Genomic DNA, 22,264 nt, shown 5'->3' on the forward strand with positions numbered 1-22,264 from the left:
TTGGGGTCCTGGTAGCGGCATCTGGGGGGTGTCGGGGGGGGGCGTCCCTGGGCTCACCTATCGGAGCCCTGGCTGTGGGTGCCCGCTGGGCGACGGGGAGCCAGGGCGCTGGGACTACCCATTTCTCGGTTGGTTAGAAAGTTCTGGATAACCGGAGGCGGGAAGGTGTGCCGAGGGAGGGCAGTGACCGCGCGCGTTTGAGTTCATTCGTCGTGCGGCGGCTTTTCTGCGCTGGGCAAATTCTTGGTGATTTCTAGTGCCCTTTGTGCGTTCACGGCGTAAAGATTCGGGAACAGCTCTTTAAAAAAAAAAAAAAAATGATCCTAAAACCAATATTGCTTCCTTGATATCCCGACCGAGCCCAGAGGCACTCAAGAACACGAAATACTGAGACTCCTTGGCCATCGGGAAGGGCCGGGCGGGGCCAGGGCGGGGGCAGAGTCCCAGCTATACCACCGTTCACCAGCTGGGGGACGCCGGGTGAGTTGCCTGGCCCCTCCGAGACTCGGGGTCCCCATCTGCACCGTGGTCGACCCCGTTGTCAGGCGTGTGCGTGAAGCAGTGCGGGGCTCGCGGCGCGGCTGAGGACAGGCCGTGTTCAGTGGCAACGGCAGCTCAGGAGCCCTTGCCGTGGCACTCGTTCTGAGCTGGAGGGGCTGCCGGGGTCGCGGGGGCTCGTGGGCCACGAGGTGTCCGTGCTCTGCGGGAGGTGGTCCCCCGGACCTTCCCGGCTGGGAGACTTGCTCACGTTGGGAAACGTGACCTGTCTTCCGCAGTGAGGACCGTAGGACGCAGTGGCGCCACGCTGGGATGGAATCCGTGTGAAATGCCTGCACCCGCCAGGCCACGGCGGACCACGCTGACCCGGACCCTGGGCCGTCAGAGGCCAGGCCGTGCCGAGGCCCTCTGGCCCTTTGTCAACACTGACCAGCCAGTGTGCTTCCCGTGTGGCGGCTCGGGGTCGAGAGCTGTCCCTTACCTCCGCTTTCCCAGACTCCCCTTGCAAGTTCAGTGCCAGGACTCCTGCCTTAGAGACCAGGGCTTCCAGCTGGGCAGGGCCGGCCGAGGGCTTGCAGGCCTGAGCCCCGGGCCCTGCACTGGCCCCTGCCTGCACGCCGCCGTCTCGGTGCCCTGGGGGCGTGAGCTGCCGGCTGCTGTCCTCGCCTCTTGGGCAGAGTCCTCTGGCCAGGCCGGCCCTAGGGAAGGGTCAGGGGCGGGCTGGCCTGGCCACTGCCTTCCACCCACCTAGTAGGTCCCTGCCCGCACGTTCTCGGGAGGAGGGTGAGCCCACGGGGCTGCTCGGGGGCACCGTCCTCCAGAGGATTCCTGGGAAGTTCCGGGTCCCGTGTCCTCTTCCTTCCCCGGGATGTGCCTGTGTCCTGGGACCAGCAGGCAGCCGGGGTCCCGGGGCATTGCTCCTGTCCCCCGAGGTGGAGTGGGTGCCGGGCAGGCCGAGGGCCCACTGTGGGGAGGGGCTGGGGAGCTGTTCTTTCAGAAGAGTGCTGCTGCGGCCTCCCCGTGCAGAGAAAAGTCTTGTTTTCATCTGGGGCTCAGGAGCGAGCTTTGTGCATTTGGAAACACACACAAAAGTGCCAGGGGGAGCGAGTGCGTCTGGCAGGAGGTAGGAGTGGTCGTTTCCTTCAGTGGTAGAGCTGGGAGGGAGGCCGGCCAGGTCGGCATTGGCCAGCAGGGCCCCGCGGCATCACCCGCCGACGTGCTCTGCCCTCCCATTGAGCCCGGCCACTCTGGGGACACCGGCACCAGAGAGGCTGCATAACCTGGAGAAGGTCACCCAGCAAAGCTACAGCGGAGCAGGGCCGGCCCCCAGATCTGTTGTTGCCCAGAGTACGTGACAGGACGCTGTCGCAATGCACAGCAGGTGCCACACTCCCAGCAGCCCCTGCGTGCCTTTAGCGACCCGACCAACAGAACTGGGTCCTCAGAAACTGGGTCACGACCTTCCCCAGCCAGGGTGAGCCCCCGGTGGCCCAGACGACGCCGGTGGGTGCTTGTTCCCTTGGCCCCACACGGGCCCGGGGACGTCGGGAGTCCCCTGACCCGTGGGGTCTGTGAAACCCCGGAACCTTCCAGGAAGGGCCAGCGCAAACTGGGTTTGCAGGCTGCCCCACCTGCCCAGGACCCTCCCGGCCCCGTCTCTGAAACGTGCGGAGGGCCCAGCATAGCCCTCCCCACCCTCAGCTCAGCTGCTGTTCCAGAAGGAGGGGTCTGGGGGTGGGGCTCAGCGGGGGTCGGGGGAGGGCCTCTGTGGTAGGAGGACCCTCCCCGCCCCAGGGGACAGGGAGCCAGTGAGCTCTGGGCCAGGAGCCAAGTCTGCTTTTAAAGCTGCTGGGTGTTTCAAGGGGAAATGAGACCGAACAGGCTGTAAACTGGGGCTTTCTCTGCAAAGCTCCGGGGGCCGGCGGGAGGAAGACAGTCCTCCCGTCTGTCTGCCTGCCTCTCGTTTGGAAAGACCAGCGATTTACCTCATCCCTGATTCCCACTTTCCAGAGACCTGGCTTCTCCACTGACACGTTCTTTCCTGGAATTCAGCTTTCCTGGGGCAGGAGCGGGGCCTCCGCGGAACGGGGCTTCCCTAGCGACGCCCAGGGTGGCCTGGGATTCCTCCGGGGAGCACAGAGCCACCCTCGCTCGATGTGCGCCCGTGCCGGCCTCGGGATCTCGCCGGGCTTGGCGTCTGAGGCCCGGGTCCACGTGCTGGCTCTCGCTGTCCCAGCCGTGAGCTCTGCAGCCGTCCCGTCGCCTGCCACAGGGGCGCAGGCGAGGGACCCAGGGCTGGGGAAGCCGCAGTCTGGGGGCCTCTGGAGCCGCCAGACTCGTCATGGGGCAGCAAGGGGGGAGTCAGAGAGTGAACAAACGCCACAGGGACGGCGGGGTGAGCCATTCGCGTAGCCTGGGACTGCTGGAACCGGCAGGTGGCCCCCGTGCCCTGTGACCCCGGCGACCGTTTGCAGGCCGCCTGGCCCTGCTGGATCCGAAGCCCCTCCGTGACCGGCGCTTTCGGTCATTCCGCTTCTGTCAGCCTCCCCGTGGCGTCGTCGTCTCGACCCAGATGTCTCTGCAGAGCGGAACCGCGGGCACGTCCTAGGGTGTGCTTTTCCTGTCCTTGGAAGGTGGCCGAGAGGGGCGCACTTGTGGGGCTGGCGGGGCCAAATCCGCGTTGGGTTTCAGACGCCAGGTGGACAGACGCGCACGCGGTGGGAGGGGACCCGCCCGAGGCTCCCGGCTCTGCTGGCGGTTGCCGGTGTCTCCCATCCACGTCCCCACTGGTTGACGGTGTTGAGGGGCCAGTGCCCCTGCCCCCCGCCCCTGTCCACAGTGTCAGGCCCGGCGGGGACCGCGGCTCTGTCCCCCTGCTGCCAGAGCGAGGTCCGGGCCGCCCCAGACACGGCCCCCTGGCCTCTGCACGGAGCCCGAGCTGTGCAACCGTGCGGGACGCTCTGACTTAGCCCGTCATGACCCCCGGTGGGCTAGACCCCAGGGCTAGGTCGAGGGCCTGGGGGAGAGGGCAGCTCAAACCCGGGCTTTCTGACCGCAGATCGCATGTCCTGGACGGGCGCCCAGCAGGTGGAGCTTGGAAGGGCCCAGACCCTCCAGCACGTCTGCTCCCGTTCCCACCTGCTCCTTCGGGCCCCTCTGGGCTCTTCCTGGGAGCGCCCTTCTGCCGTCCACCTGTGTGAGGGGACAGCCCTGCGCCCCCGGAGGCGGTTCTCGGGCAGACCCCACGGGATGTGGGGGGACATGAACGAGCAAGGTCAGGGCCTCTTGACTGGGTCTTCAGCTCCCCCCACTTCCCAGGGACCTTCCCTAATTCCCGGAAGGGCAGCGATGTTGGCGTCCCCACGAGTCTCCACAGTTTGGTGGCTTAAAAATACAGAAACTTGTTCTCTCCCGGTTCTGGAGGCCAGAAGTCTGGCCTCAAGGTGTCGGCAGGGCTGTGGTCCCTCCAGAGGAGCTTGGTGGGGGTCCTCCCTGCCTCTCCCAGCTCCTGGTGGCCCTGGGGTTCCTTGGCTTCTGGCCACACCCTTACAGTCTGTGCTTCCATGCGTACACCCCTTCCCCTCATCTCGTCTGTCTGCTCCTTCTAAGGACGCTTACTGGATTCAGGGCCACCCTAATCCAGGATGGTCTCATCTCGAGAGCCTTAACCTTGTTACATCTGCCAAGACCCTGTTTCCAAGTAAGACCCCGTTGGTTCTGGGGGTTAGGATTAACACTTGGAGCTGTCTTTTGGAGTTGGTATTTAGCCCGTTACCCAGACCAGTACGGAAAGGGGTTCACCCATCAATTCCCGTAGGACACGTGTGGGTAGTGACAAGCTAGTCCCTGGGCGTGGTTTCACACTGAGGCTTTCTTGGGCCGTTGAGTCGGGTCTGGCCAAGGAGGCAGGCTGCTAAGGTTTTCCTGGCTGGAGCGTGTCGTCAGGGGCAGTCCTGTGCGTGGCTCCTGGCTTGTCTGGGCGCCTGACTGGCCAATGAGGACAATGTGCAGGGAGTTTGGGGTACATTTCTGTGTCCAGTTCAGGTCCAGGAGGGGCTGGGCAGCGGGCAGGCGTGGGCCTGGATTCTTGCCTGGTGGCCAGCAGCCTGCCGGCTGGGGGCCCGTGACCAGCTGGGCGGCGGGTGGGGTGGCTGCCTAGCGGAGGCTGGCAGGAGCAAGGGGGCGGTGGGTCTCAGGCTGATGGCCACGCCAAGGAGCTCTCATGCGGGATTGCGCGTCGAGGGGTCAGGGGTGTTCGGGGTGGGGACCGGGCTCTGGGGATGTGCCCCTGACGCTGGCCTGGGTCATGCCGGCTGCTCTCATGGTCCCTGTCGAGCCAAGCAGCTGGGGCAAGTGTCTCTACCCGGGGGTGGGGGGTGGGGGGCGAACTAGGAGGGGTCAGAGAGACCCCGCGGGGTCGGACGGGTCGGGTCTCGCTTCTGTCCCGCGTTGTGGGACCTGGCATTTGCTGCGGCCTGGCCGGAGAGGCCTTCAGTTTGTCCCGTGGAAACCGTGAGCGCAGGACCCCGTCCGCGCCCAGGGGGCTGATGCAGTGTTGGGAGCCCGGCCTGTGGGATGACCTTCTGGTGTGTGGGTCCCTGGGGAGGGCCGGCACCAGGGTTCCAGGGAGCGAATGTCATTTCGCGGTCGCCTGCGGTGCTGCCGCGGGTACGGGCTAGGTCACATCAGGGGAGGGGAGGCGCATCGGTGGCTCTCCTGGAGGCGCAGGGCATCGCGGCCGATGCTTCTGGACGCAGGTAGCTGGGCAGTGGCCCAGGAGGGCCCCCTTGCCCAAGCTGGGGAGCCGCCCGTGTGGGCAGCTGGAGGGCAAGGGGGGGTCCCGCTGTGTGCGGGGGGTCTTTTTCTTGGCCGCCACCAGCTGTCGGGGGCGTGGGGAAGCTTCAGCCTCGCCCTGGTCCCCACGGACCCCGTGCACGGACTCGGGTGGGCCTGGGACTCCAGGGCGGAAGATGGGGCCGCCAGGCTTGTGAGTGGCGAAGGTAATGCCTGACGAAGCCCCCAGCGCCGGGCATCAGTCCACCTCCAGGGTGTTGTCTGAGGGCCCCGGATGCGGGCGCACGTGTGGCCATGACTTGTCAGACTCCCCCGACCTCGGCGGCGGGGGGGTGAGCTGCTTGTCTCCGGACCGTGCCTTCGGAGAAAGAGCCTCCAGTGCCAGAGGGTCCACGCGTGTGCTTGTGGGTTGCCCCCTTCCTGAGCGCGTGTCCCAGCCTTGGGGGGGACCTCTGGGCTCTGAGAGCCTTGAGGAGCATTTGTTGGCGGCGGTGGTTGGCCTCCGAGTCTGCGTCTCCCAAGAACGTGGAAAGCCCGTTGCAGACGCATTCCCTGCCCGAGTCACCCCGGACTCATCTGGAAGCTCTCGGCTCCGGGAGGGACAGGCACTGGGGGCCTCTGCATCGGAGGAGCCCAGGCACCAGGCCGAGCGAGGAGGCTTGTTCAGAAAACCTGAGGCCCCGAGATGGGGCAGGGGCTGTGCCTCCGAACGTGCTTCCTCTGTTCCGCTTGGAAAAGCAGATAATAGTGACGTCCCTCCCGGCGTTCAGGAAGGTGCCTCCTGCCCTAGCTGCTGGTGGTCTTATCCTGATAATTGCCCTGACGATCCTTCGTAGCAGCCCAGGACACACGTGGCGTTGGCTCCTCAGCGCTCGCGGGGTACCTAGAGTCCAGAGAAGTAAAGCCACCTGCCCCAGGTCGCACAGCCGGGAAGTGCGGGGCCAGACTTTGGGCCCAAGTCCGGACCCTTTTCCTGGATCCGAAGGGCATCCTGATTCTCAGATGACGTTGGGCCTCTGACGTCAGGCTTCCGTCCCTGTCCCTTAGGTCCCTTTAGGCGGCACCGCTGCCTGCTAACTTCCCTCTGGCGGGGACCCTCCAGCCGGCCTTCATGGCCCCAAGGCCCTGAGTGCCCTACTCAGAGTGACCCTCCTCCTTCCTGCCCCGGCCATCTCAGGCCCCGGATCTTCCCGGCCTCTCCAGGCGGCATCTGTGCAGCGACGGCCAACCCCACAGTCCATGCCCTTAAGCACGCCCTTGAGCAAGGTCTGTGGGTGACCAGCCGGCAGCCGGGGGTGAGGGTGCATCAGGTGCAGAGTTTTCTCAAGTGCGGGAGCGCCCAGCCCCTGAACCCCCCTCCCGCCCCCCCGAACCTTCGCAGCAGGGATGTGCGTGCTCTGGGTGCAAGTGAGAACCTTCTGACGGCTGTGGACATGCCGAGGGACCCCGGTTAGGTCTGACTGCCACACATGACCCCAGGTGACTCTCTCGGTTGACAGCATATGACTCAGAAAGGTCTTTGGGGCTGGGAGCATGCTCTGGAACCGAGGAAATGAAGTTCATCGGGGATGAGTGTTTCTGTATTTGGGTTCAAAACAACCAGCTGCACCAGCACGGGGTGGAGAGGCATGGTGGCGAGGCATTTCCTACGGAGGGCGCAGAGGGGTACGTGCGTGTGCGTGTCCATTAGGGGCCACGGTGTGATGTGCCACCTTAGTACATTCGGGACAGAGGGCGGGGTGGTCGTGGGTGCGGGCTGTGCCTGGTGGAGGCTGGGGTAACGACCTGGGGTCTGAGCCTAGGGTTTGCAAGGCAGGGGAGAGAGAGAGCTGGTGCCCGAGGGTGGGGAGTCTCCTCCGGGGCGTGGGGATGAGCTGGTGGGCGAGCGAGGACCCGAATAGGCTCTGGACCTCGTCTGCCTGGGCCCAGCTCTGAGGCCGCTCCTTCCGGGGTGCGTTCCTTGAGCCCCCGGTGGTAGCTCATGACGATGTCACCTGGGCTGCCCCCCGAGGCAGCATTAAAGCCTGAGGGTGGAGGCTGGAGACGCCCACCCCCTCATCTTTGGGTCCGTAAACCTCAGGACGGGGGTGCCGGTTGAACGAGTGATTGCAATGAGTGGTGGTGACGGCGGTGGCCCTCGTTCACCTGTCCCGGCCTCACTGGGTTCCAGGCCCGCCGAGTGTCCCACACAGGCCATCACGCTTCGTCCTGAGCACGCTCCTGCCTGCTGGGACTCACAGATGAACACGCGGAGGCCCAGAGGGATGAAGCGATTGTGCTTCAGGCCCCGCGGCCGGGGAGGGAAGGACCCAGCGCCCCGGCCACTGCGGCCAGCGCCCTGCGCCTCCCTGCCGCGGTGCCCAGGGTCCACGCTCCTTCTGTGCAGGTTGTCGCAGGGTGCCGTCCACCGGGCTCGGAGGTCCCCCACGCCTCGTGGTCGGCCCAGTGGCGGCGGGCTCGCTGCTCCCGAGGGTCCGGAGGGGGGAGGACGGGACAGCCTCCCTTGTGGGCCGCCCAGGTGGCGAATGGCTGTGCTGGGGGCCAGATGCCCAGAGCGAGGTGTCCTGGGCCACACGGCTGGTGGGCGAGGGTGTGAGAGCCACGCCCTACGGGGAGTGGTGGGATACGGAGGACATGGCCTGTCATCCTGGCCCCTGCCTCTGGTTCTGCCGGCCTGTCAGTCTGGGGACGAGGTGTGCCCTCTCTGAGGTCACCAATCTGACCCCGTGGTCACTTCGGCCAGTTTCGGCGTCTGACGAGGCTGAGACCTGACCCCCCCACCCCGGGCCACCGTGCCCTGGCCTGTCACGGAGACGTGTGTGTGTGCAGACGGGACCCTAGACACCCTGGAGCAGTACCTGCTGGTGGCAGAGGTGACCATTGGATCGGGACCGGAGGTGCCCACGTAGCGGGGATGGTCACGGATGGGCCACGGGCCAGGCGGCACCTGGGGGGCAGCACAGGGAAATATTTCTTTAACACCTGCCCACATAGCGTTAAACTCGCTCTCAGGCTCCATGGGTCCTCCGAGAATCGTGGAAAAAATGATCTCGACCTCCTTTGGCTTGGGGCCTGCCTTTTCCATCGTGTGAGTCACGGGTCAGCAGTGTCGCACAGGGTTTTGAATGTGACTTGTTGGGGCCACAAGGGCTCGAACAGGGACATACGGTGGCCTTTCACGTGTGGTGCCTCCCGGGGCACCGTGGAAGCGGCTCGTGAGGAGGGCCCCCCAGGTTCCCCCGGCCCCTGTGCACGGGTCGGGGCGGTCGGAGTTGGCCAGGGTCCCCGGGGGAGGAGCACCGGGCCAGGGTAGATGATCATGGCTGACGCCTGCACGCATGCCTGGTGCTCGCTGTGTGTGTGTGCCTGGTCCCAGTACGTGCTACCCCCCTCCTGTTCACAGAGCCGGGGTGGCCCCTGCTCTCCCGGGGCCCCCCAGGCCCAGCACCGCTTCCCCTGAGGCGAGCAGACCGTGGCTCGGCGCCTCGTGGGTCAGGATGGAAACCCCGGGGTGCCGGCCTCCCTCCCCCGTGCCTGGAGAGCCGCGCTGGGACCCCCGTGGCCGTCCACACGGCAGGTGGCCGCACCCCGTGGCCCGTGTGGGGCGGTGCCGGTCTGTGGCCAGAGCCCGCGGCCGGCAGCCGGGAGGTCGAAGCTTCCCTCCCGATTTGGCTCCAGGGACAGCCCGCTCGCCGAGCGTTTCGCCGGCAGTCTCGGGCGAGAAGCGTCCGTCTTCTCAAATTATCTGTGTGTCTCCGCTTCCGAACATGAAGGGCTCTGGCTGAAATTCGACTACGCGACCCGCGGGGTAGAGCCGAGCGCGTGGCGGGGGCCCCCGCGGGGCCTGTTTGGGTTGGACGAGGAGGGCCGTGGCTCAGGCGGTTTTGTTGACAGGAGGGGAAAGAAGCCGGCGCAGGACCGGAGGGAAACATTTAGCCGATTTAGCTGCACGGATGCGCCAGGCGGGGACGTACCCCCGTTTGGGCAGACTCCGGCTTCCGGCTCCGCGGCCCCCAAGGCCGCAAAGCTCTCCAACGAAAACTCTGCAGTTTCCTCAGCTCCTAAGCAGAAACGCAGCCCGGATAAGACCTCATTATCGCAAAAGCAGAACTGGCTCCCTCAGCAAAACGCTCCTGGCTCGGCCGCGGCCAAGGGCAACGGGCACCCCGCTGCGTCCCAGTGGCTGCCGCCGGCCCGACCTCGCCAGGAAGCGGGGCCGCTGATTGTCGCCTCAGGGTCGAGGATGCGCAGCGGAGCCCAGCGGCCGTAGCGACCGTCGGGCACCGTGGCCGGAGCTTCTCGGGGCTCGGCACGGCTTTGCTGACCTGGCGGGGTGGGGGGTGGGGGGCAGAAGCGAGGCGTGTGAGAGCGGAAGACTGGTCCGCACCTGAGCAGGAGTGCAGGGCAGGGTGGGCACTTGTGGGCCGGGGGCCCAGATGGGGACTCGGGGGCAGCAGGTGGTCCTGAGGCCAGGGCAGAGCCACGGTTGTCATACGAGCGGGACGTTCCACGTGAACTCCGCGGGGGCCGGGCTGCTCTCGGGTGGCAGCTACAGGACAGCGACTCCGGAGCCCTCGCTCTGCCCGTGCAAGAGGGACCCCGCCTCTCTGAGCCTCAGTGTGTGCGTCTGCAAAACGGGGGGGAGACAGGAGACACAGGGCGAGCGCACCCACGTGAGCACAGAGGAGCCACGGTGAGGAAGCTGTCATGGGGAGGGGGTCAGGGTCACCAGAGCCTAGGGACCGGGTGGCTGTTGCTGAGGGAGGGGACCGGGGCTTGGGCCCCTTGGTAGGTCAGCTGCCTGGCTGGGGCTGGGCCACATGTGACCCCGTAGGGACCCAGTGAGGGTGGGGGGCATGTCACCCACTGTCAGGCCGTGAGTCCAGGGGCCTGTGCCTCGTGCTCCCAGAGGGGGGCTGGGGGCGGCTGGAGGGGCTGCCCCCTCGCTGGGCCCCGCGGACCGAGCCGTCGGGCGGAATCGGGGCCGGGGGTTTACCCACTGTGCAGGACTTTGTGGGTTCCCCGGGGGCAAAGTCAGGCAAGGCTCCGTGGAGGGAGAGGGCTTCTCCCGGTCCGAGGGAGAGCCGGGGCCATGCTGGGCAGGACAGAGGGGGCAGTCCACACTGGGGTGGGACTGGGGGGCTGGGGGGAGGGGCACGGTGTGAAAAGGCGTCACGCAGGGTCACTCTGGGGGACAGGAAGCCAGGGACTGCAGGGGGAGAACGCAGTGCAGCATGGGAACGCTCCGTGGATTCCGGCCACTGCTGTTGGGGAGGTGGCCGTGGCTCAACTGTGAGACCTTGGTGGAATGCCATGGGGCGAAGAGTAAGTACACACTGGGTCCTTCTTGGCTCTGGAAAATTCTCGGGTCGCCCTGCCTCAGTTGCCCCATCTGTGAGTGGGGGTTGTGGGAAGGCTCAGGAGAGACACGGCCAGGGGGCCCCCAGCAGCAGCCAGGCACTCACAGACCTGGCACTGTGGTCCCCAGAGTGGAAGGACTCCTGGCCTTGGACCCCGGAGCCTTTCCCCCGCTGAGGTCCAGGGGACCCACCCCGCTGACCTCGCGCTCCTCGTTTGTAAAATGAGACAGTTTTACTACACTGGGAGTTTGGACCTTTTTGAAACAACCCCGTAAACCCTTTCTTAACAAACATCTGGGGGGGCAGCCTGGCGTGTCAGGCTTCTCCACGGAACCCCTTTGGAGAAGCCCCAGCTGGGCTGAGCTCCCAGGTCCCCGTCCTGAGGGGGTGGTGAGGGGCAGGGAGGCCACGGGTGCAGGATGCACAGGGCTCCCAGGAGCGCCCGGCAAAGAGCAGGCACCGCGGCACACGTAGTCAGTGCCTTAGAGACAGGCCACGGCCGTCGGTTTTAGTTGAGCAACAGTATCGGTTATTGACGGGGAACACGGAGTCATTGGAATGTGAGTCTCTAGGCCTCAGAGGGAGCCCTGCAGCCTGGCAGGTGTCCTTTCCCCACTCGACCCTCCTGGGGCCAGCAGGAGAGCGCCCCCGGGTGGCGGGTCCGGGCCGGGGCGTGAGCCCCGACCGTCAGCACTTTGGGAGGCTCCCTCTCCAGGCCCGGCGTCCACCCCCCTGCCTCTGCCGCCCCAGAGCTCCCGACATGTTCAAGGTGCCCGGTGGCCACAGGCAGTAATGTCCCCTCACTTTCTCCCAAGAGTCCCTAAGGACAGAAGCTCTCTGTTTCTGTCACCCCGACCAGAAGGTCACACAGAGGTCACCTTCTGCACTTCACGTACACACGTGTGTCCATGCACACACATGCACACACACATGCATGCACACACCCCCTCACACAACTCCAGATCTTACAAGTGAGCCATGAATCTTTGAGTTTGGGGGTTGCTAGGCTGACTCCGGGGAAGGGGGCGGCAGACTTCCAAGGTCAAGGCCAAGCTGGTTGAAGGTTCCTGGTCAGGGTTCCCCCACCTGAGAGGGCAGCTGGATGGGAAAGATCCTGGGGTGCCCTCCATGCTTCCGGAGGGTCAGGGAACCCACCGGCAGCTCTGACCTGTGGCCAGCCTCACGGAGCTGGCGGTCAGCTTCCAAAAGGCCCAGCCTGGCCCCCGAGGGGCTGAGGCTGTGGGCAGCTGGGGCCTCTGATCCAGGCCCCCCAGCATCTCCCACCAGCAGCTGCCAAGAAAGGCTTTGCCAGGAAGGGAGGGCACACGGAGTGAATCTCCGGGTTTCCCATCACAGCAGGCGTCGTGAAAATGCTCTCACAACCATCACAAAGTCGTGATGGTTTGCGTTACATCTGAAAGACACTACGGACCGGAGTCGGGCCAGTCAAGGGGCAGGCCGGCGCCCAGTCGTTGGGTGGTGGCTGCTGGGAGCTCCGGGTGGAGAAAGATTCTGAGGTTGTGTCTGGTCTCAGCAGGAGTAAGTTCACTGGGGGCCGGGATCTCCGCAAAGGGCACACGGGTATTGGCGCCCTCCCCACCTGAGAAACAAACCGTCACGTGTGCAGGGAAGAGGTCACAGCGGGTTGGAAGGAGCTCTGGATGAGGACCCGGACCCAGACCTGACCCAGCTCCTGTGAGGCTCAGGGTGTGAACCTTGACACCCGTGCCTCAGTGTCCCCTTCTCACAGTGGCGCAGGGGATTGGTGGATTCCTGCCCTTTGAGACGTGCACCCACAGCACAGAGGGGCACCTTTTTTGGTGTGGAAACCCACTCGGGGGGTTGTGGGCAAACTGGTTTTAACCAAGTGTAGGTGTCTGCGGAGGAGGGCGGGCCCTGGGAACGAAGGGGCCTTCATGCTTGCAGGGACCCTACGGCGGGGCCCTCTGCTACAATGTGGGGAGTGGGCGAGGCAGGCAGGGAACCGGGGCTGGCCGAGGGCCAGGTCGGCACCAACCGTGTGCTCGGATTCCAGAGCCCCGGGTGAGTCCCTAGGAAGCACCTGGCCCCTGCGTCTGTGCGTGGGTATTCGTGCCCTAGCCTTTAGCCTTGCTCCCTGCCTCGTGTCGGGGGGCTGCATGGACCCCCGTGCGGGGCCTGTGAAGCCTGGTTCTGGGCTGGGCACCCTGGGGTGCAGGGACACGGATGTGCCGGATGTGGCCATGGCCCGAGGACTTGGGCTTCCTGGGGGGGCAGGCCCTTTACCAGACAGCTGTTATACCCGTGTGCCACTGTGCACGCAAGGGGTGCACCGATGCCAGCTGCCCCAGCCACCCCCAGAGCCCCCCGAGCCCCCTCTTCCTTACAGAGATTGCATTTGGAGAACATACATTCAGATGTCAAGCTGCCAGTTGAAGGAAGAAAATGTTTTATTTGAATTGGATGAAAGTCGAACTCAAAGTCCTGTTGCTTAACAAAAGTGTGTGGTTTTGATTCACTGTTCCTGTCACGTGGTTCTCGTCTGTTGGAGAGTTTACAGTGTGGGCCAGGAGCCTCTGACATCCAAAAGGAGAGGGAGAGGCAGAGAGGGATGAAGAGGAGGGAGAGGGAGGGAGAAGGAGCAGGCGGGCAGCTCTGTGAAAGGGGGGACAACTGAACTTGGGGAGGGGAGCCCTCTGCACGGAGACAGGTCAGCTTGGGGGAGTTCTGAGCTCCTTGCTGGTCCTTAGGTTTTTCAAACTGAAGCGGGGGGGTGGGGGGTGGGGATCACATATTTGGACCCATGTCTCAGGCATCAGGTAGGATGGGCCTCTTCCGGACTCTAGGACTGTCACCCAGTTCTGCCACTGAGTCATTCCCCCTGTGCCCCGTATCTGGGCCAGTTTTCCCACAGAGCCTTCTGGGAGCCAGGGAGGACGTTTAGTGACTTTGAGCGGCACACCCTGCCAGCCTCCCATTGTCCAGCATAGTCCAGGATCCAGCACAGAGGAGGGGTTCACACACCTTTATCCACTGAAGGTCAAGGAGGGCGTGGCTTCCTTGCTTGGGCCCACTGTTTTGACATGTGCCAAATGAGCACCACCTCCTTTGGGTCAAGCTCATGGGTACGTGTTCTGTTGCTTCGCTCATGGCTCTGTCTTCAGGAGCAGAACATGCCTTTAGTTGGACCATGGGAGAGTGGGGGGGGGGGCGGGTACAGGAACAGGGCTAGTCTCAGGTCTTTAGAAAGGGACAGTGGGACGTAAGAGGCATCAATGATGACCAGATGAATACGCGGTCTGGGTGTGCATGTGATCTTACCCATGGGCATAAGGCAAGTGCAAAGTGTTAGGTAGAGTGTGGACACTGCCAGGCAGTGGTTCTGGGCCACGGCTTCATCCCTGTGTGTGATGCAGGGAGGGGCTGGCACTTAGTAGGTTCTCAATAGTTGCTATTAATGGATGATGGATGGATGGATGATAGATGATGGATGGAGGGCAGATGGATGGTGGGTGGTGGGTGGGTGATGGATGGATATACAGTTGATGAATGATTGATGGATTGGGATAGTGTATAGATAGATAGATGTGCATGTGGCAGGATGGGCTCTGGGCCAAGGAGCTCAACACCTGGCACAGCCCCTAATGATTCTTTCTTGGGCACTATCTCTAATGACATAGTTCCAACGTTTGGCATGCTTGTCCATACTCCTTTTCCTCCTTTTGAGCCCAGGCAGGTCATATAAGTGATTGACATTGCACAGGCTACATTGAGCTGGCCCCACCTCACCTGCTGTGTGACTGTGGATGCCAGACAGGTGACCTCAGGGCTTTGGGTTTCTCAGCTTCAGATGGGAATTAATGGAACATCATTCATAGGGTTCTTGTGGGCACAAAAGGAGTGAGAGCATGCAGTTTCTTTGCCTTGTGTCTGACCTATAGTAAACATTACCTGTACGTTAGCCATTAATAAAATCATCATGACATCAGTTTATATCCATCTGGTTGGGACCCAAGGATCTTCTGCCATGAGGACATCAAATGTTTGATAACATTCATGAGACCTGTGGTTCTTGTTCCCTTTTGTTTGTCTGCTGTTGACACATCTTGATGAGATCAGCATAAAATAGAACTGCATGCTTTTCCTAGCTCACATGGTGGGACTCTTGGCTGCCATGGCAATGAGCCAGAATGCCAAACGGTGGTTGGCAGCGTGGGCTTATCCAGGTGGTAGCATGGGTCTGTTCTTCATTCCCTTCCATAGCTGAATAATATCCCAGTGTATGGACAGGCCACAATTTGTTTATCCATTCATGCGCTGATGGACCTTTGGGTGGTTCCACCTCTTGGATATTGTGAATAATGCTGCTGTGAGCATGGGTGTCTGTGGACCTATTTGAATACCTATTGCGATACTTTATGGGTGAATTGTTTACATGCCTTGCCTTAGTTCCTAGGATTGGAATCTCTGGGTCATAGGTTATTTTCCTCTTTAAAAATACTCCCCCACCATAAGGGTAACAGGGAAGGAGGCAGTGTATCCTCAAGCCCTCACTATTTAGAGTGGAAGTTACAGCTTGCATTTATCACCCACAGTTCACAAAAGCTCTGAGAAGATGGCTGGTACCTGGCAGGTGCCCAACGGGTGTCTGATAAATGGAAGTGGGTGGGTGGCTGGACGCATGGGTTAGATGGGTGAATGGGTGGGTGGGTATAAGGGTGCAAGGATGAGTGGGTAGATGGATGGATGGGTGGGTGGATGGATGGATGGAATGAGTGGGTGGATGGGTAGATGGATGGATGGGTGGGCGGAAGGGTAGATGGATGGATGGGTGGGTGGATGGATGGGTGGATGGGTGGGTGAGTGGGTGGATGGGTGGATGGATACATGGATGGACGGATAGATGGGTGGGTGGGTGGATGGATGAGTGGGTGGATGGGTAGATGTGTAGATGGGTGGATGGACAGATGGGTGGATGGTTGGATGAGTGGGTAGATGGGTAGATGGATAGATGGGTGGGTGGATGGGTGGATGGGTAGATGGATGGATGGGTGGGTGGGTGGATGGGTGGATGAGTGGGTAGATGGGTGGATGGATAGATGGATGGATGGATAGATGGGTGGGTGGGTGGGTGGGTGGATGGGTAGATGTGTAGATGGGTGGATGGACAGATGGGTGGATGGTTGGATGAGTGGGTAGATGGGTGGATGGGTAGATGGATGGATGGATGGGTGGGTGGGTGGGTGGATGGATGGATGGATGGATGGATGGATGGTTAGATGAGTGGGTAGATGTGTAGAGGGAAGATGGGTGGATGGGTAGATGGATGGATGGATGGGTGGGTGGATGGATGGATGGATGGATGGATAGATGGGTGGGTGGATGGGTGGATGGGTAGATGGGTAGATGGATGGATGGGTGGGTGGATGGGTGGATGGATGGATGGATGGATGGATGGATGGATGGATGGATAGATGGGTGGGTGGGTGGATGGAAGGGTGGCTGGCTGTCTGGCTGGCTGGATAGATGGGTGGGTGGGTGGATGGAAGGGTGGCTGGCTGTCTGGCTGGCTGGATAGATGGGTGGATGGATGGATGGATGGGTGGGTGGGTGGGTGGATGGATGGATGAGTGGGTGGATGGGTAGATGGATGGATGGATGGATAGATGGGTGGATGGATAGGTGGGTGGGTGGATGGATGGATGGATGGATGGATGAGTGGGTAGATGGGTAGAGGGAAGATGGGTGGATAGATGGATGGGTAGATGGATGGATGGATGGATGGGTAGATGGATGGATGGGTGGGTGGGTGGATGGATGGATGGGTGGGTGGATGGGTGGGTGGATGGATGGATGGATAGATAGGTGGATGGATAGGTGAGTGGGTGGATGGATGGATGGGTGAGTGGGTAGATGGGTAGAGGGAAGATGGGTGGATGGATGGATGGGTAGATGGATGGATGGATGGATGGGTAGATGGATGGATGGGTGGGTGGGTGGATGGATGGATGGATGGGTGGGTGGATGGGTGGGTGGATGGATGGATGGGTGGGTGGATGGGTGGGTGGATGGATGGATGGATGGATGGAAGAATGAGTGAGTGGATGGGTAGATGGATGGATGGATGGATAGATGGGTGGATGGATGGGTGGGTGGATGGATTAGATCTGTGGTTGGATGGGCTGGCCATCCTAGCTTGGGTGGTGATTCGAGGCGGCACCTCCCTGAAAGGAAGGCTGGTCCTGAGGACAAGCTCCTCCCAAGATTTGTCTGGGCTGCTCACCACCTCAGGGCATCAGGCTGGCCCCCCGTATCCCCATGTGAGTTCCTGGTGCTCCACTTATTCAAGGGCTTTTGTCCTTTTCCAGGGTGACATCCAGCAGCTGCTCTTTGTCTCGGACCATAGGGCGGCTTACGATCACTGTGAGCACTACAGCCCAGACTGTGACACCGCGGTCCCCGACACCCCCCAGTCACAGGATCCCAACCCGGATGAATATGTGAGTTGGCCCCATTGGTTCATGGCAGGGCTGTAGGCAGGCCCCTTGGCGGGGGGCAGGGCAGGCAGGCCGGCAGGGGTGGAGGGACACAAAAGCCGGGGGACCAGTATTCAAAATAAACCCACTGGGCGAGAGTCAGAGGCTCGTGGTCTGTGGAATTCTGCTCACCCACCCGCCCCGCGTCGGCAGCACCTTGCTTAAGCCCACTTGGCGTTCTCCCCACCTTTTCCGAGTGGAGATCCTTCCACCTCCTGGTCACGGGTGACTCACGTCTTCTGTCATGTTCAACCTGCTCTCATTAGTCCTCTGGCCTCCTTCTGTGGCAACCAGTCAGAAGAGGAAGGGTGTCCCTCGTGAGGCCGAGGTCCCATTGCCCAGGCAGGTATTTGAGGCCTTCTGGCCGGACTCCTGCCCCAGTTTTGAGGGTGACACCTTCCCTGTTGCTATGGTTTGGGGCCTCAGCAGAGGGCAAGGGATCCTGAGTGACAGCAGTGTTGTCACAAGATGCCACCGTCTGGCCGGCTGTCCAGGCCCTTGGTCCTAAAGCGTCAGCACGTCTGTACCTTTTAGGACTCGACTTTCTTTCAAGGGGACCTGGGGCCCCCGTGTCCTCCCTTGTGCTTCTCGCGGGGCTGACTCTGCTGTCCAAGGAGCTGGAGGGTGCAGAAGCTGGTTCGGGGCCGCAGGCGGGTTCGCACCTGAAGTGGGGCACGACTCTCCGGTGCCCGCTGTTCCTGGCTGAACCTGGATGGCGAGGAGAGCAGCATGGCTCCTCGTGGGGTGCCGCCTTCCTCACACGGCCCCAATTTGCTCTCAGTACCCAGAAGGAGAAGGGGAAGGTGACGCGTACTACTACGAGTACCCCTACTACGAGGACACAGAGGACCCGGGCAAGGAGCCCGCCCCCACCAACAAGCCCGTGGAAGCTGCTAGAGAGACCACAGAGATTGCCGAGGTCTGGGCGCTGCAGGCCACGGGGCCCTGGGGGGCGGGAGGGCACCGTGGCCGCCGGGAGGTGGCGGGTGGACGCTCGGCAGGGGACCAGTGACCGGGTGACTGAGTGACCTTCTGTGCATTGTGCTGCTGGGGAGGCTGGGCAGAGGGCTTTCCACCACGGCGTGTGGACAGCAGACAGAGGTGTGAAGGGGCACGTTGCTTTGAGTCTGGCGTCTTCCTTTTAAAGCCGGAGATACAGGGGCACCTGGGTGGCCAGTGGGGTGGGCATCTGACTCTTGGTTTCGGTTCAGGTTACGATCTTGGGGCTTCGTGGGTTCAAGCCCCACATTGGGCTCCGTGCTGGCAGCATGGAGCCTGCTTGGGATTCTCTCTCTCCCTCTCTCTCTCTGCCCCTCCCCTGCTGTCTGTCTCTCTCTCTCTCAAATAAACTTAAAAAAAAACCCGTTTAAACCTGGAGATACAGTTCACCCTTCTCAAGTGCAGCATCAGGGGTTTTAGGCCATGGATGGCGCTCCCCTGGGCCCCCGCCTCCCTGACTCCCGCTCCGTTCCCTGCTCTCAGGAGCAGACTGCAGTCCCCACGGCAGCCCCCTCAGTGCCCGACACCAGCGAGGGGGCCGGGAAGGAGGATGACCCCGGCCTCGGGGTCTACGACTACATGCCCAGCGAGGACTACTACACGCCCGCCCCGTATGAGGACCTGAACTACGAGGGCTTCGAGAATCCCGACCTGCCCCCCGATCACGGCGCAGGGGCCGAGGTTCCCACCAGCACGACCAGCACGGCCAACGCCTCCAATGTAATTGCTTCCCTTGCAAGCGGGCCTGGTGCAGGGGGGAGGGAGGGGGGGCTGGATGAGGGCCCGGGGCTCCCTCTTTCCTCCGCTTCTGACCTCGGGGGTCCCGGACTGGCTCCCTGCTCCCCGGCCCCCGGCCCCCGGGTTAGGGGCCCCTGACTTGCTGAGCCTGTGACACTGTCGTCTATTTTTTATCTGCAGATAGGCAGAATGAGCCCCATCTGCCTGGTATCTTGGGGTTCCCGTGGGGACGGATGGGGATGTGCGTGTTTGCAGTGTCCCTGTCTGGGTTCTGAGGGGTTCAAACCCCCCTGTCCGTGGGATGCGGTGGGAGGCATGTTACCCCCAGACCACAAGGCCCTGGGGCGGAGCCCCCGACACCACCCGCCTCCCCACGGCGTGCCGATCCCGGTGCGGCCTTAGCTTGCCATGGGGTGCTGTGGGGCTTGGGGTGACGTTTCCCTGTGGTGGGAGGGGAGGATGTGTGACTTGCCTGCCCCAGCACGTTTGACCGGGCTCCTGGGAGGCCCCCGTCCCTGCCGTCCTCCGGTGACCCCCACTTTTCCTCCCTCCCAGCCTGCTCCGCCTCCGGAAGATGACTTGGAAGGCGAGTTTACGGAAGAAACCATCAGGAACCTGGACGAGACCTACTACGACCCCTACTACGACCCCACGGTGTCCCCGTCGGAGATAGGGCCGGGCATGCCCGCCAACCAGGACACCATCTACGAAGGGGTGAGGGCTGCGGGGCTGAGGGGCTCCTTCCCGCCCACAGCTTCGGGGCTGGGGCCGGCCGGCCGTGAGCCATTGGGATCCCATGAGGTCAGGCCTTCCTTTCCCTTCTCTGCCTCATTCTCTGCCCCCCTGTGTTCTGTGAACCCAGATCGAAGGACCCCGAGGAGAGAAGGGCCAGAAGGGAGAGCCTGCCATCATCGAACCAGTAAGGATGCTTTCTTGTCCCCTCTCTGAAGTCGGTGGGGGTGGTGGGTCGTGTGGATCATGCAGGACACGGCCCGACCCACGGGGCCCCTCGTGGACGCCTCATGTACTTGGGGCAGAGGCTGGAGGAAAGGGCCTCAGGCGGGGGAATGTTCTAGACCTTGACCGAGGAGCCTGGGATTCCAGCTGGCGAGACCTCTGCGCTGAGCACGTGCGGTCTGAGCGCCTCACTCCATGCTGGCCTCCAGCACCTTGAGGAAAGGGACTCAGAACCCGTGGGGAGGAGGGAAGCCGCTGGAGGGGTCAGGGGATTGGCGGGGCCCCTCAGGCCGGGCCGGGCAGTGCAGGGGTTCCGCCGCGGACTCTGCCGCTCCAAGGCCGGCACTGCCACCACCTGGGGTCAGCTTGCGGGAACTGGTGAAGCCGCGTGCAGGGACTTTGATGAACTTTGCTCTACCAGGCTGGGGTCACGGGCAAGTACAGGGCTGTGATGGAATGAGGGGCTGGGGGGGGGTCCCGGGGGCGCAGCGGCCGCTCCCTGCTGCCGGGTCCTCTGCCGGGGGCACCAGGGGCCCCCCGGTGGTCTGAGAGCTGCCGAGCTCAGGCCCTGACCCCTGGGCGGACGGGCCGCCACGTGGTCAGCCTGCTGGGGCGGGCCCTGCGGCCGCGTGTGGTGGCCACGGCGGTGTGGGCCGGGCAGCGGCCGTGGACACGACAACGGGGAGGGGCTGGCCGAGGTCCACCCTGCCACGTCGTCCGTGTGCCGGAGGGGAAGGCCGATGTCCTGCACCAAGGCTGGTCACAAGGGGGAGCTGGGCTAAGGCTTCTGCTGCCAGAACGTGGTTCCCGGTGGCTGGGCCTGGGACGGGACGTCGGGGCTCCCAGGGCCTCACGACCTCGGATTCCTGGGACAGGGAGTTTTGTGGCCTCTCTCCTCTGGTGCTTTTAGAACCTCAACCACTGGTCTCCCCCAGAGGGACCCGAAGCCCCGTGGCTAGGGCAGGCGGGACGTGGCCGTCTCTGGGGTGGAGCCCCCAGCGGGCGATTTGGGCAGAGCCCTCCGGATTGGCGCCCTGCCTGGCCTGCGGAAGCAGCTGGATGATGGCAAAGGCCATCCCCCGGGGCTGTGTGTTTTCCCTCCGGGCCTGCCCCGGGGATGGGGCCTGTCCGTCCCACTGGGCCGTGGCCACTGGACGCACATGCTTTTCTCAGGCTGAGAACACCCTCTTCTGCTACCCCCTGCGGGTCCAAGGAGGGCTTATCTGGGGGTGGGGGTGGCGGTGCAGGGGAAGGTGCGGAGGTGCTGAGGGGGTGCCAGTGCCAGGCGGCCTCCTGCTCAGCAACACAAAAGATCCCGACACCAGGCCCAGGGGAAAGGTGGGCTGGGGGGGAACGCAGTGCCGTGGGTGGCCTGGGTGGGGGCTCCCCAAGAGGACAGTGGGTTTGCCGCGGTCACTATGGGCCGCCCCGGCCAGAGGTGAGCCAGCAGCGTCATGAGCTGATCTCACTGACTGCACATGTGCCCAGACATTCTGGTCCCCGAGTGCATCCGCTCTTGACTTGGGGTGCCTTTTGTGGGGTCCGCATGGCCTCGGAGGCAGGCAGGCTGTCCTGCCTGGGAAGAACGTGGGGCCCCAGGGCAGGTAGGTGCCTGGCCTCCGGGGAGGCCTGGGGAGAGGCCAGGCTGGTACCTTCTGGGTGAGCTTCCTGTCTGCTCGCAGCTGCCAGATGGGTCGCCTGGAGGTGAGCTGCTGGGGGGCGGGGGGTGCAGAGGAGGGGCTGACAGAGGAGAGATGGTCCCACACAGACAGCGTGTCTACACAAAGTGAGGGAAACCGAGGCATCTGGGCACAGTTAGGGAAGGGCTCCCTCCTCTGGCCCCAGCGCTGTGTCCTTCCCAGTTCCCAGTCTGTTCCACGTGTCCACAGGGCCCTCGCCGGTCCCCCAGGGACACTGTGTAAACAGTCGCAGTTTCTCAACCCAGAGATGCTCTCAAAGTCTTAGCTCTGTAAACAGATGGCCGAGTCCTGGGAGCCGGCCGACGTGGGTCTCACAGCTGACCGCTGACCACAGAGGACAGGGTGGCCCCTGTTTCCGCTCTCCCCGCCCTGCCCCAGCGCCCTGCCTCTGGGGAGGTGGACTCATGTCACAGGGGCTCTTGGTACTAGCTCCCTGGCTCCCTCCAAGCCAGGGACACGGCCGCCGTTTCCCCTCGGATCCACACGTTCCGGTGGGGTCAGGGGCCCCTTGAAAGGCAGAAATCCTGTCAGCTCAGGGGACTCAGGTTTATCTGCTCCTGGCTGTCCTGGGCCTCCAGGGACCAGTCCCCAGACTCCGTGTCCTGTGTTACCCGGTGGACATCCCTCGGAGGCTCTGTTCTGTGCTGTGTAAGGGGGGGACGCCCCCACACTCAGAGTTGTCCTGAGCTGGGCAGATGCTGAG

General features: G+C 63.1%; 1 protein-coding gene across 3 annotated transcripts in view; it reads left to right on the forward strand.

Annotated features, from left to right (window-relative positions):
* COL5A1 (collagen type V alpha 1 chain) overlaps window positions 1-22,264 on the forward strand; it is a 148,116-nt gene that overhangs the window by 44,052 nt on the left and 81,800 nt on the right. For all 3 annotated transcript variants that reach the window (XM_053204424.1, XM_027051684.2, XM_027051685.2), the window contains exons 5-9: window positions 17,000-17,131; window positions 17,949-18,086; window positions 18,650-18,886; window positions 19,460-19,618; window positions 19,767-19,823. In XM_053204424.1, the coding sequence (XP_053060399.1) occupies window positions 17,000-17,131; window positions 17,949-18,086; window positions 18,650-18,886; window positions 19,460-19,618; window positions 19,767-19,823 (723 nt within the window). The remainder of the gene's footprint in view (window positions 1-16,999; window positions 17,132-17,948; window positions 18,087-18,649; window positions 18,887-19,459; window positions 19,619-19,766; window positions 19,824-22,264) is intronic.

Source organism: Acinonyx jubatus, chromosome D4 (genome assembly GCF_027475565.1).
Source record: "Acinonyx jubatus isolate Ajub_Pintada_27869175 chromosome D4, VMU_Ajub_asm_v1.0, whole genome shotgun sequence".
NCBI classification, from domain to species: Eukaryota; Metazoa; Chordata; class Mammalia; order Carnivora; family Felidae; genus Acinonyx; species Acinonyx jubatus.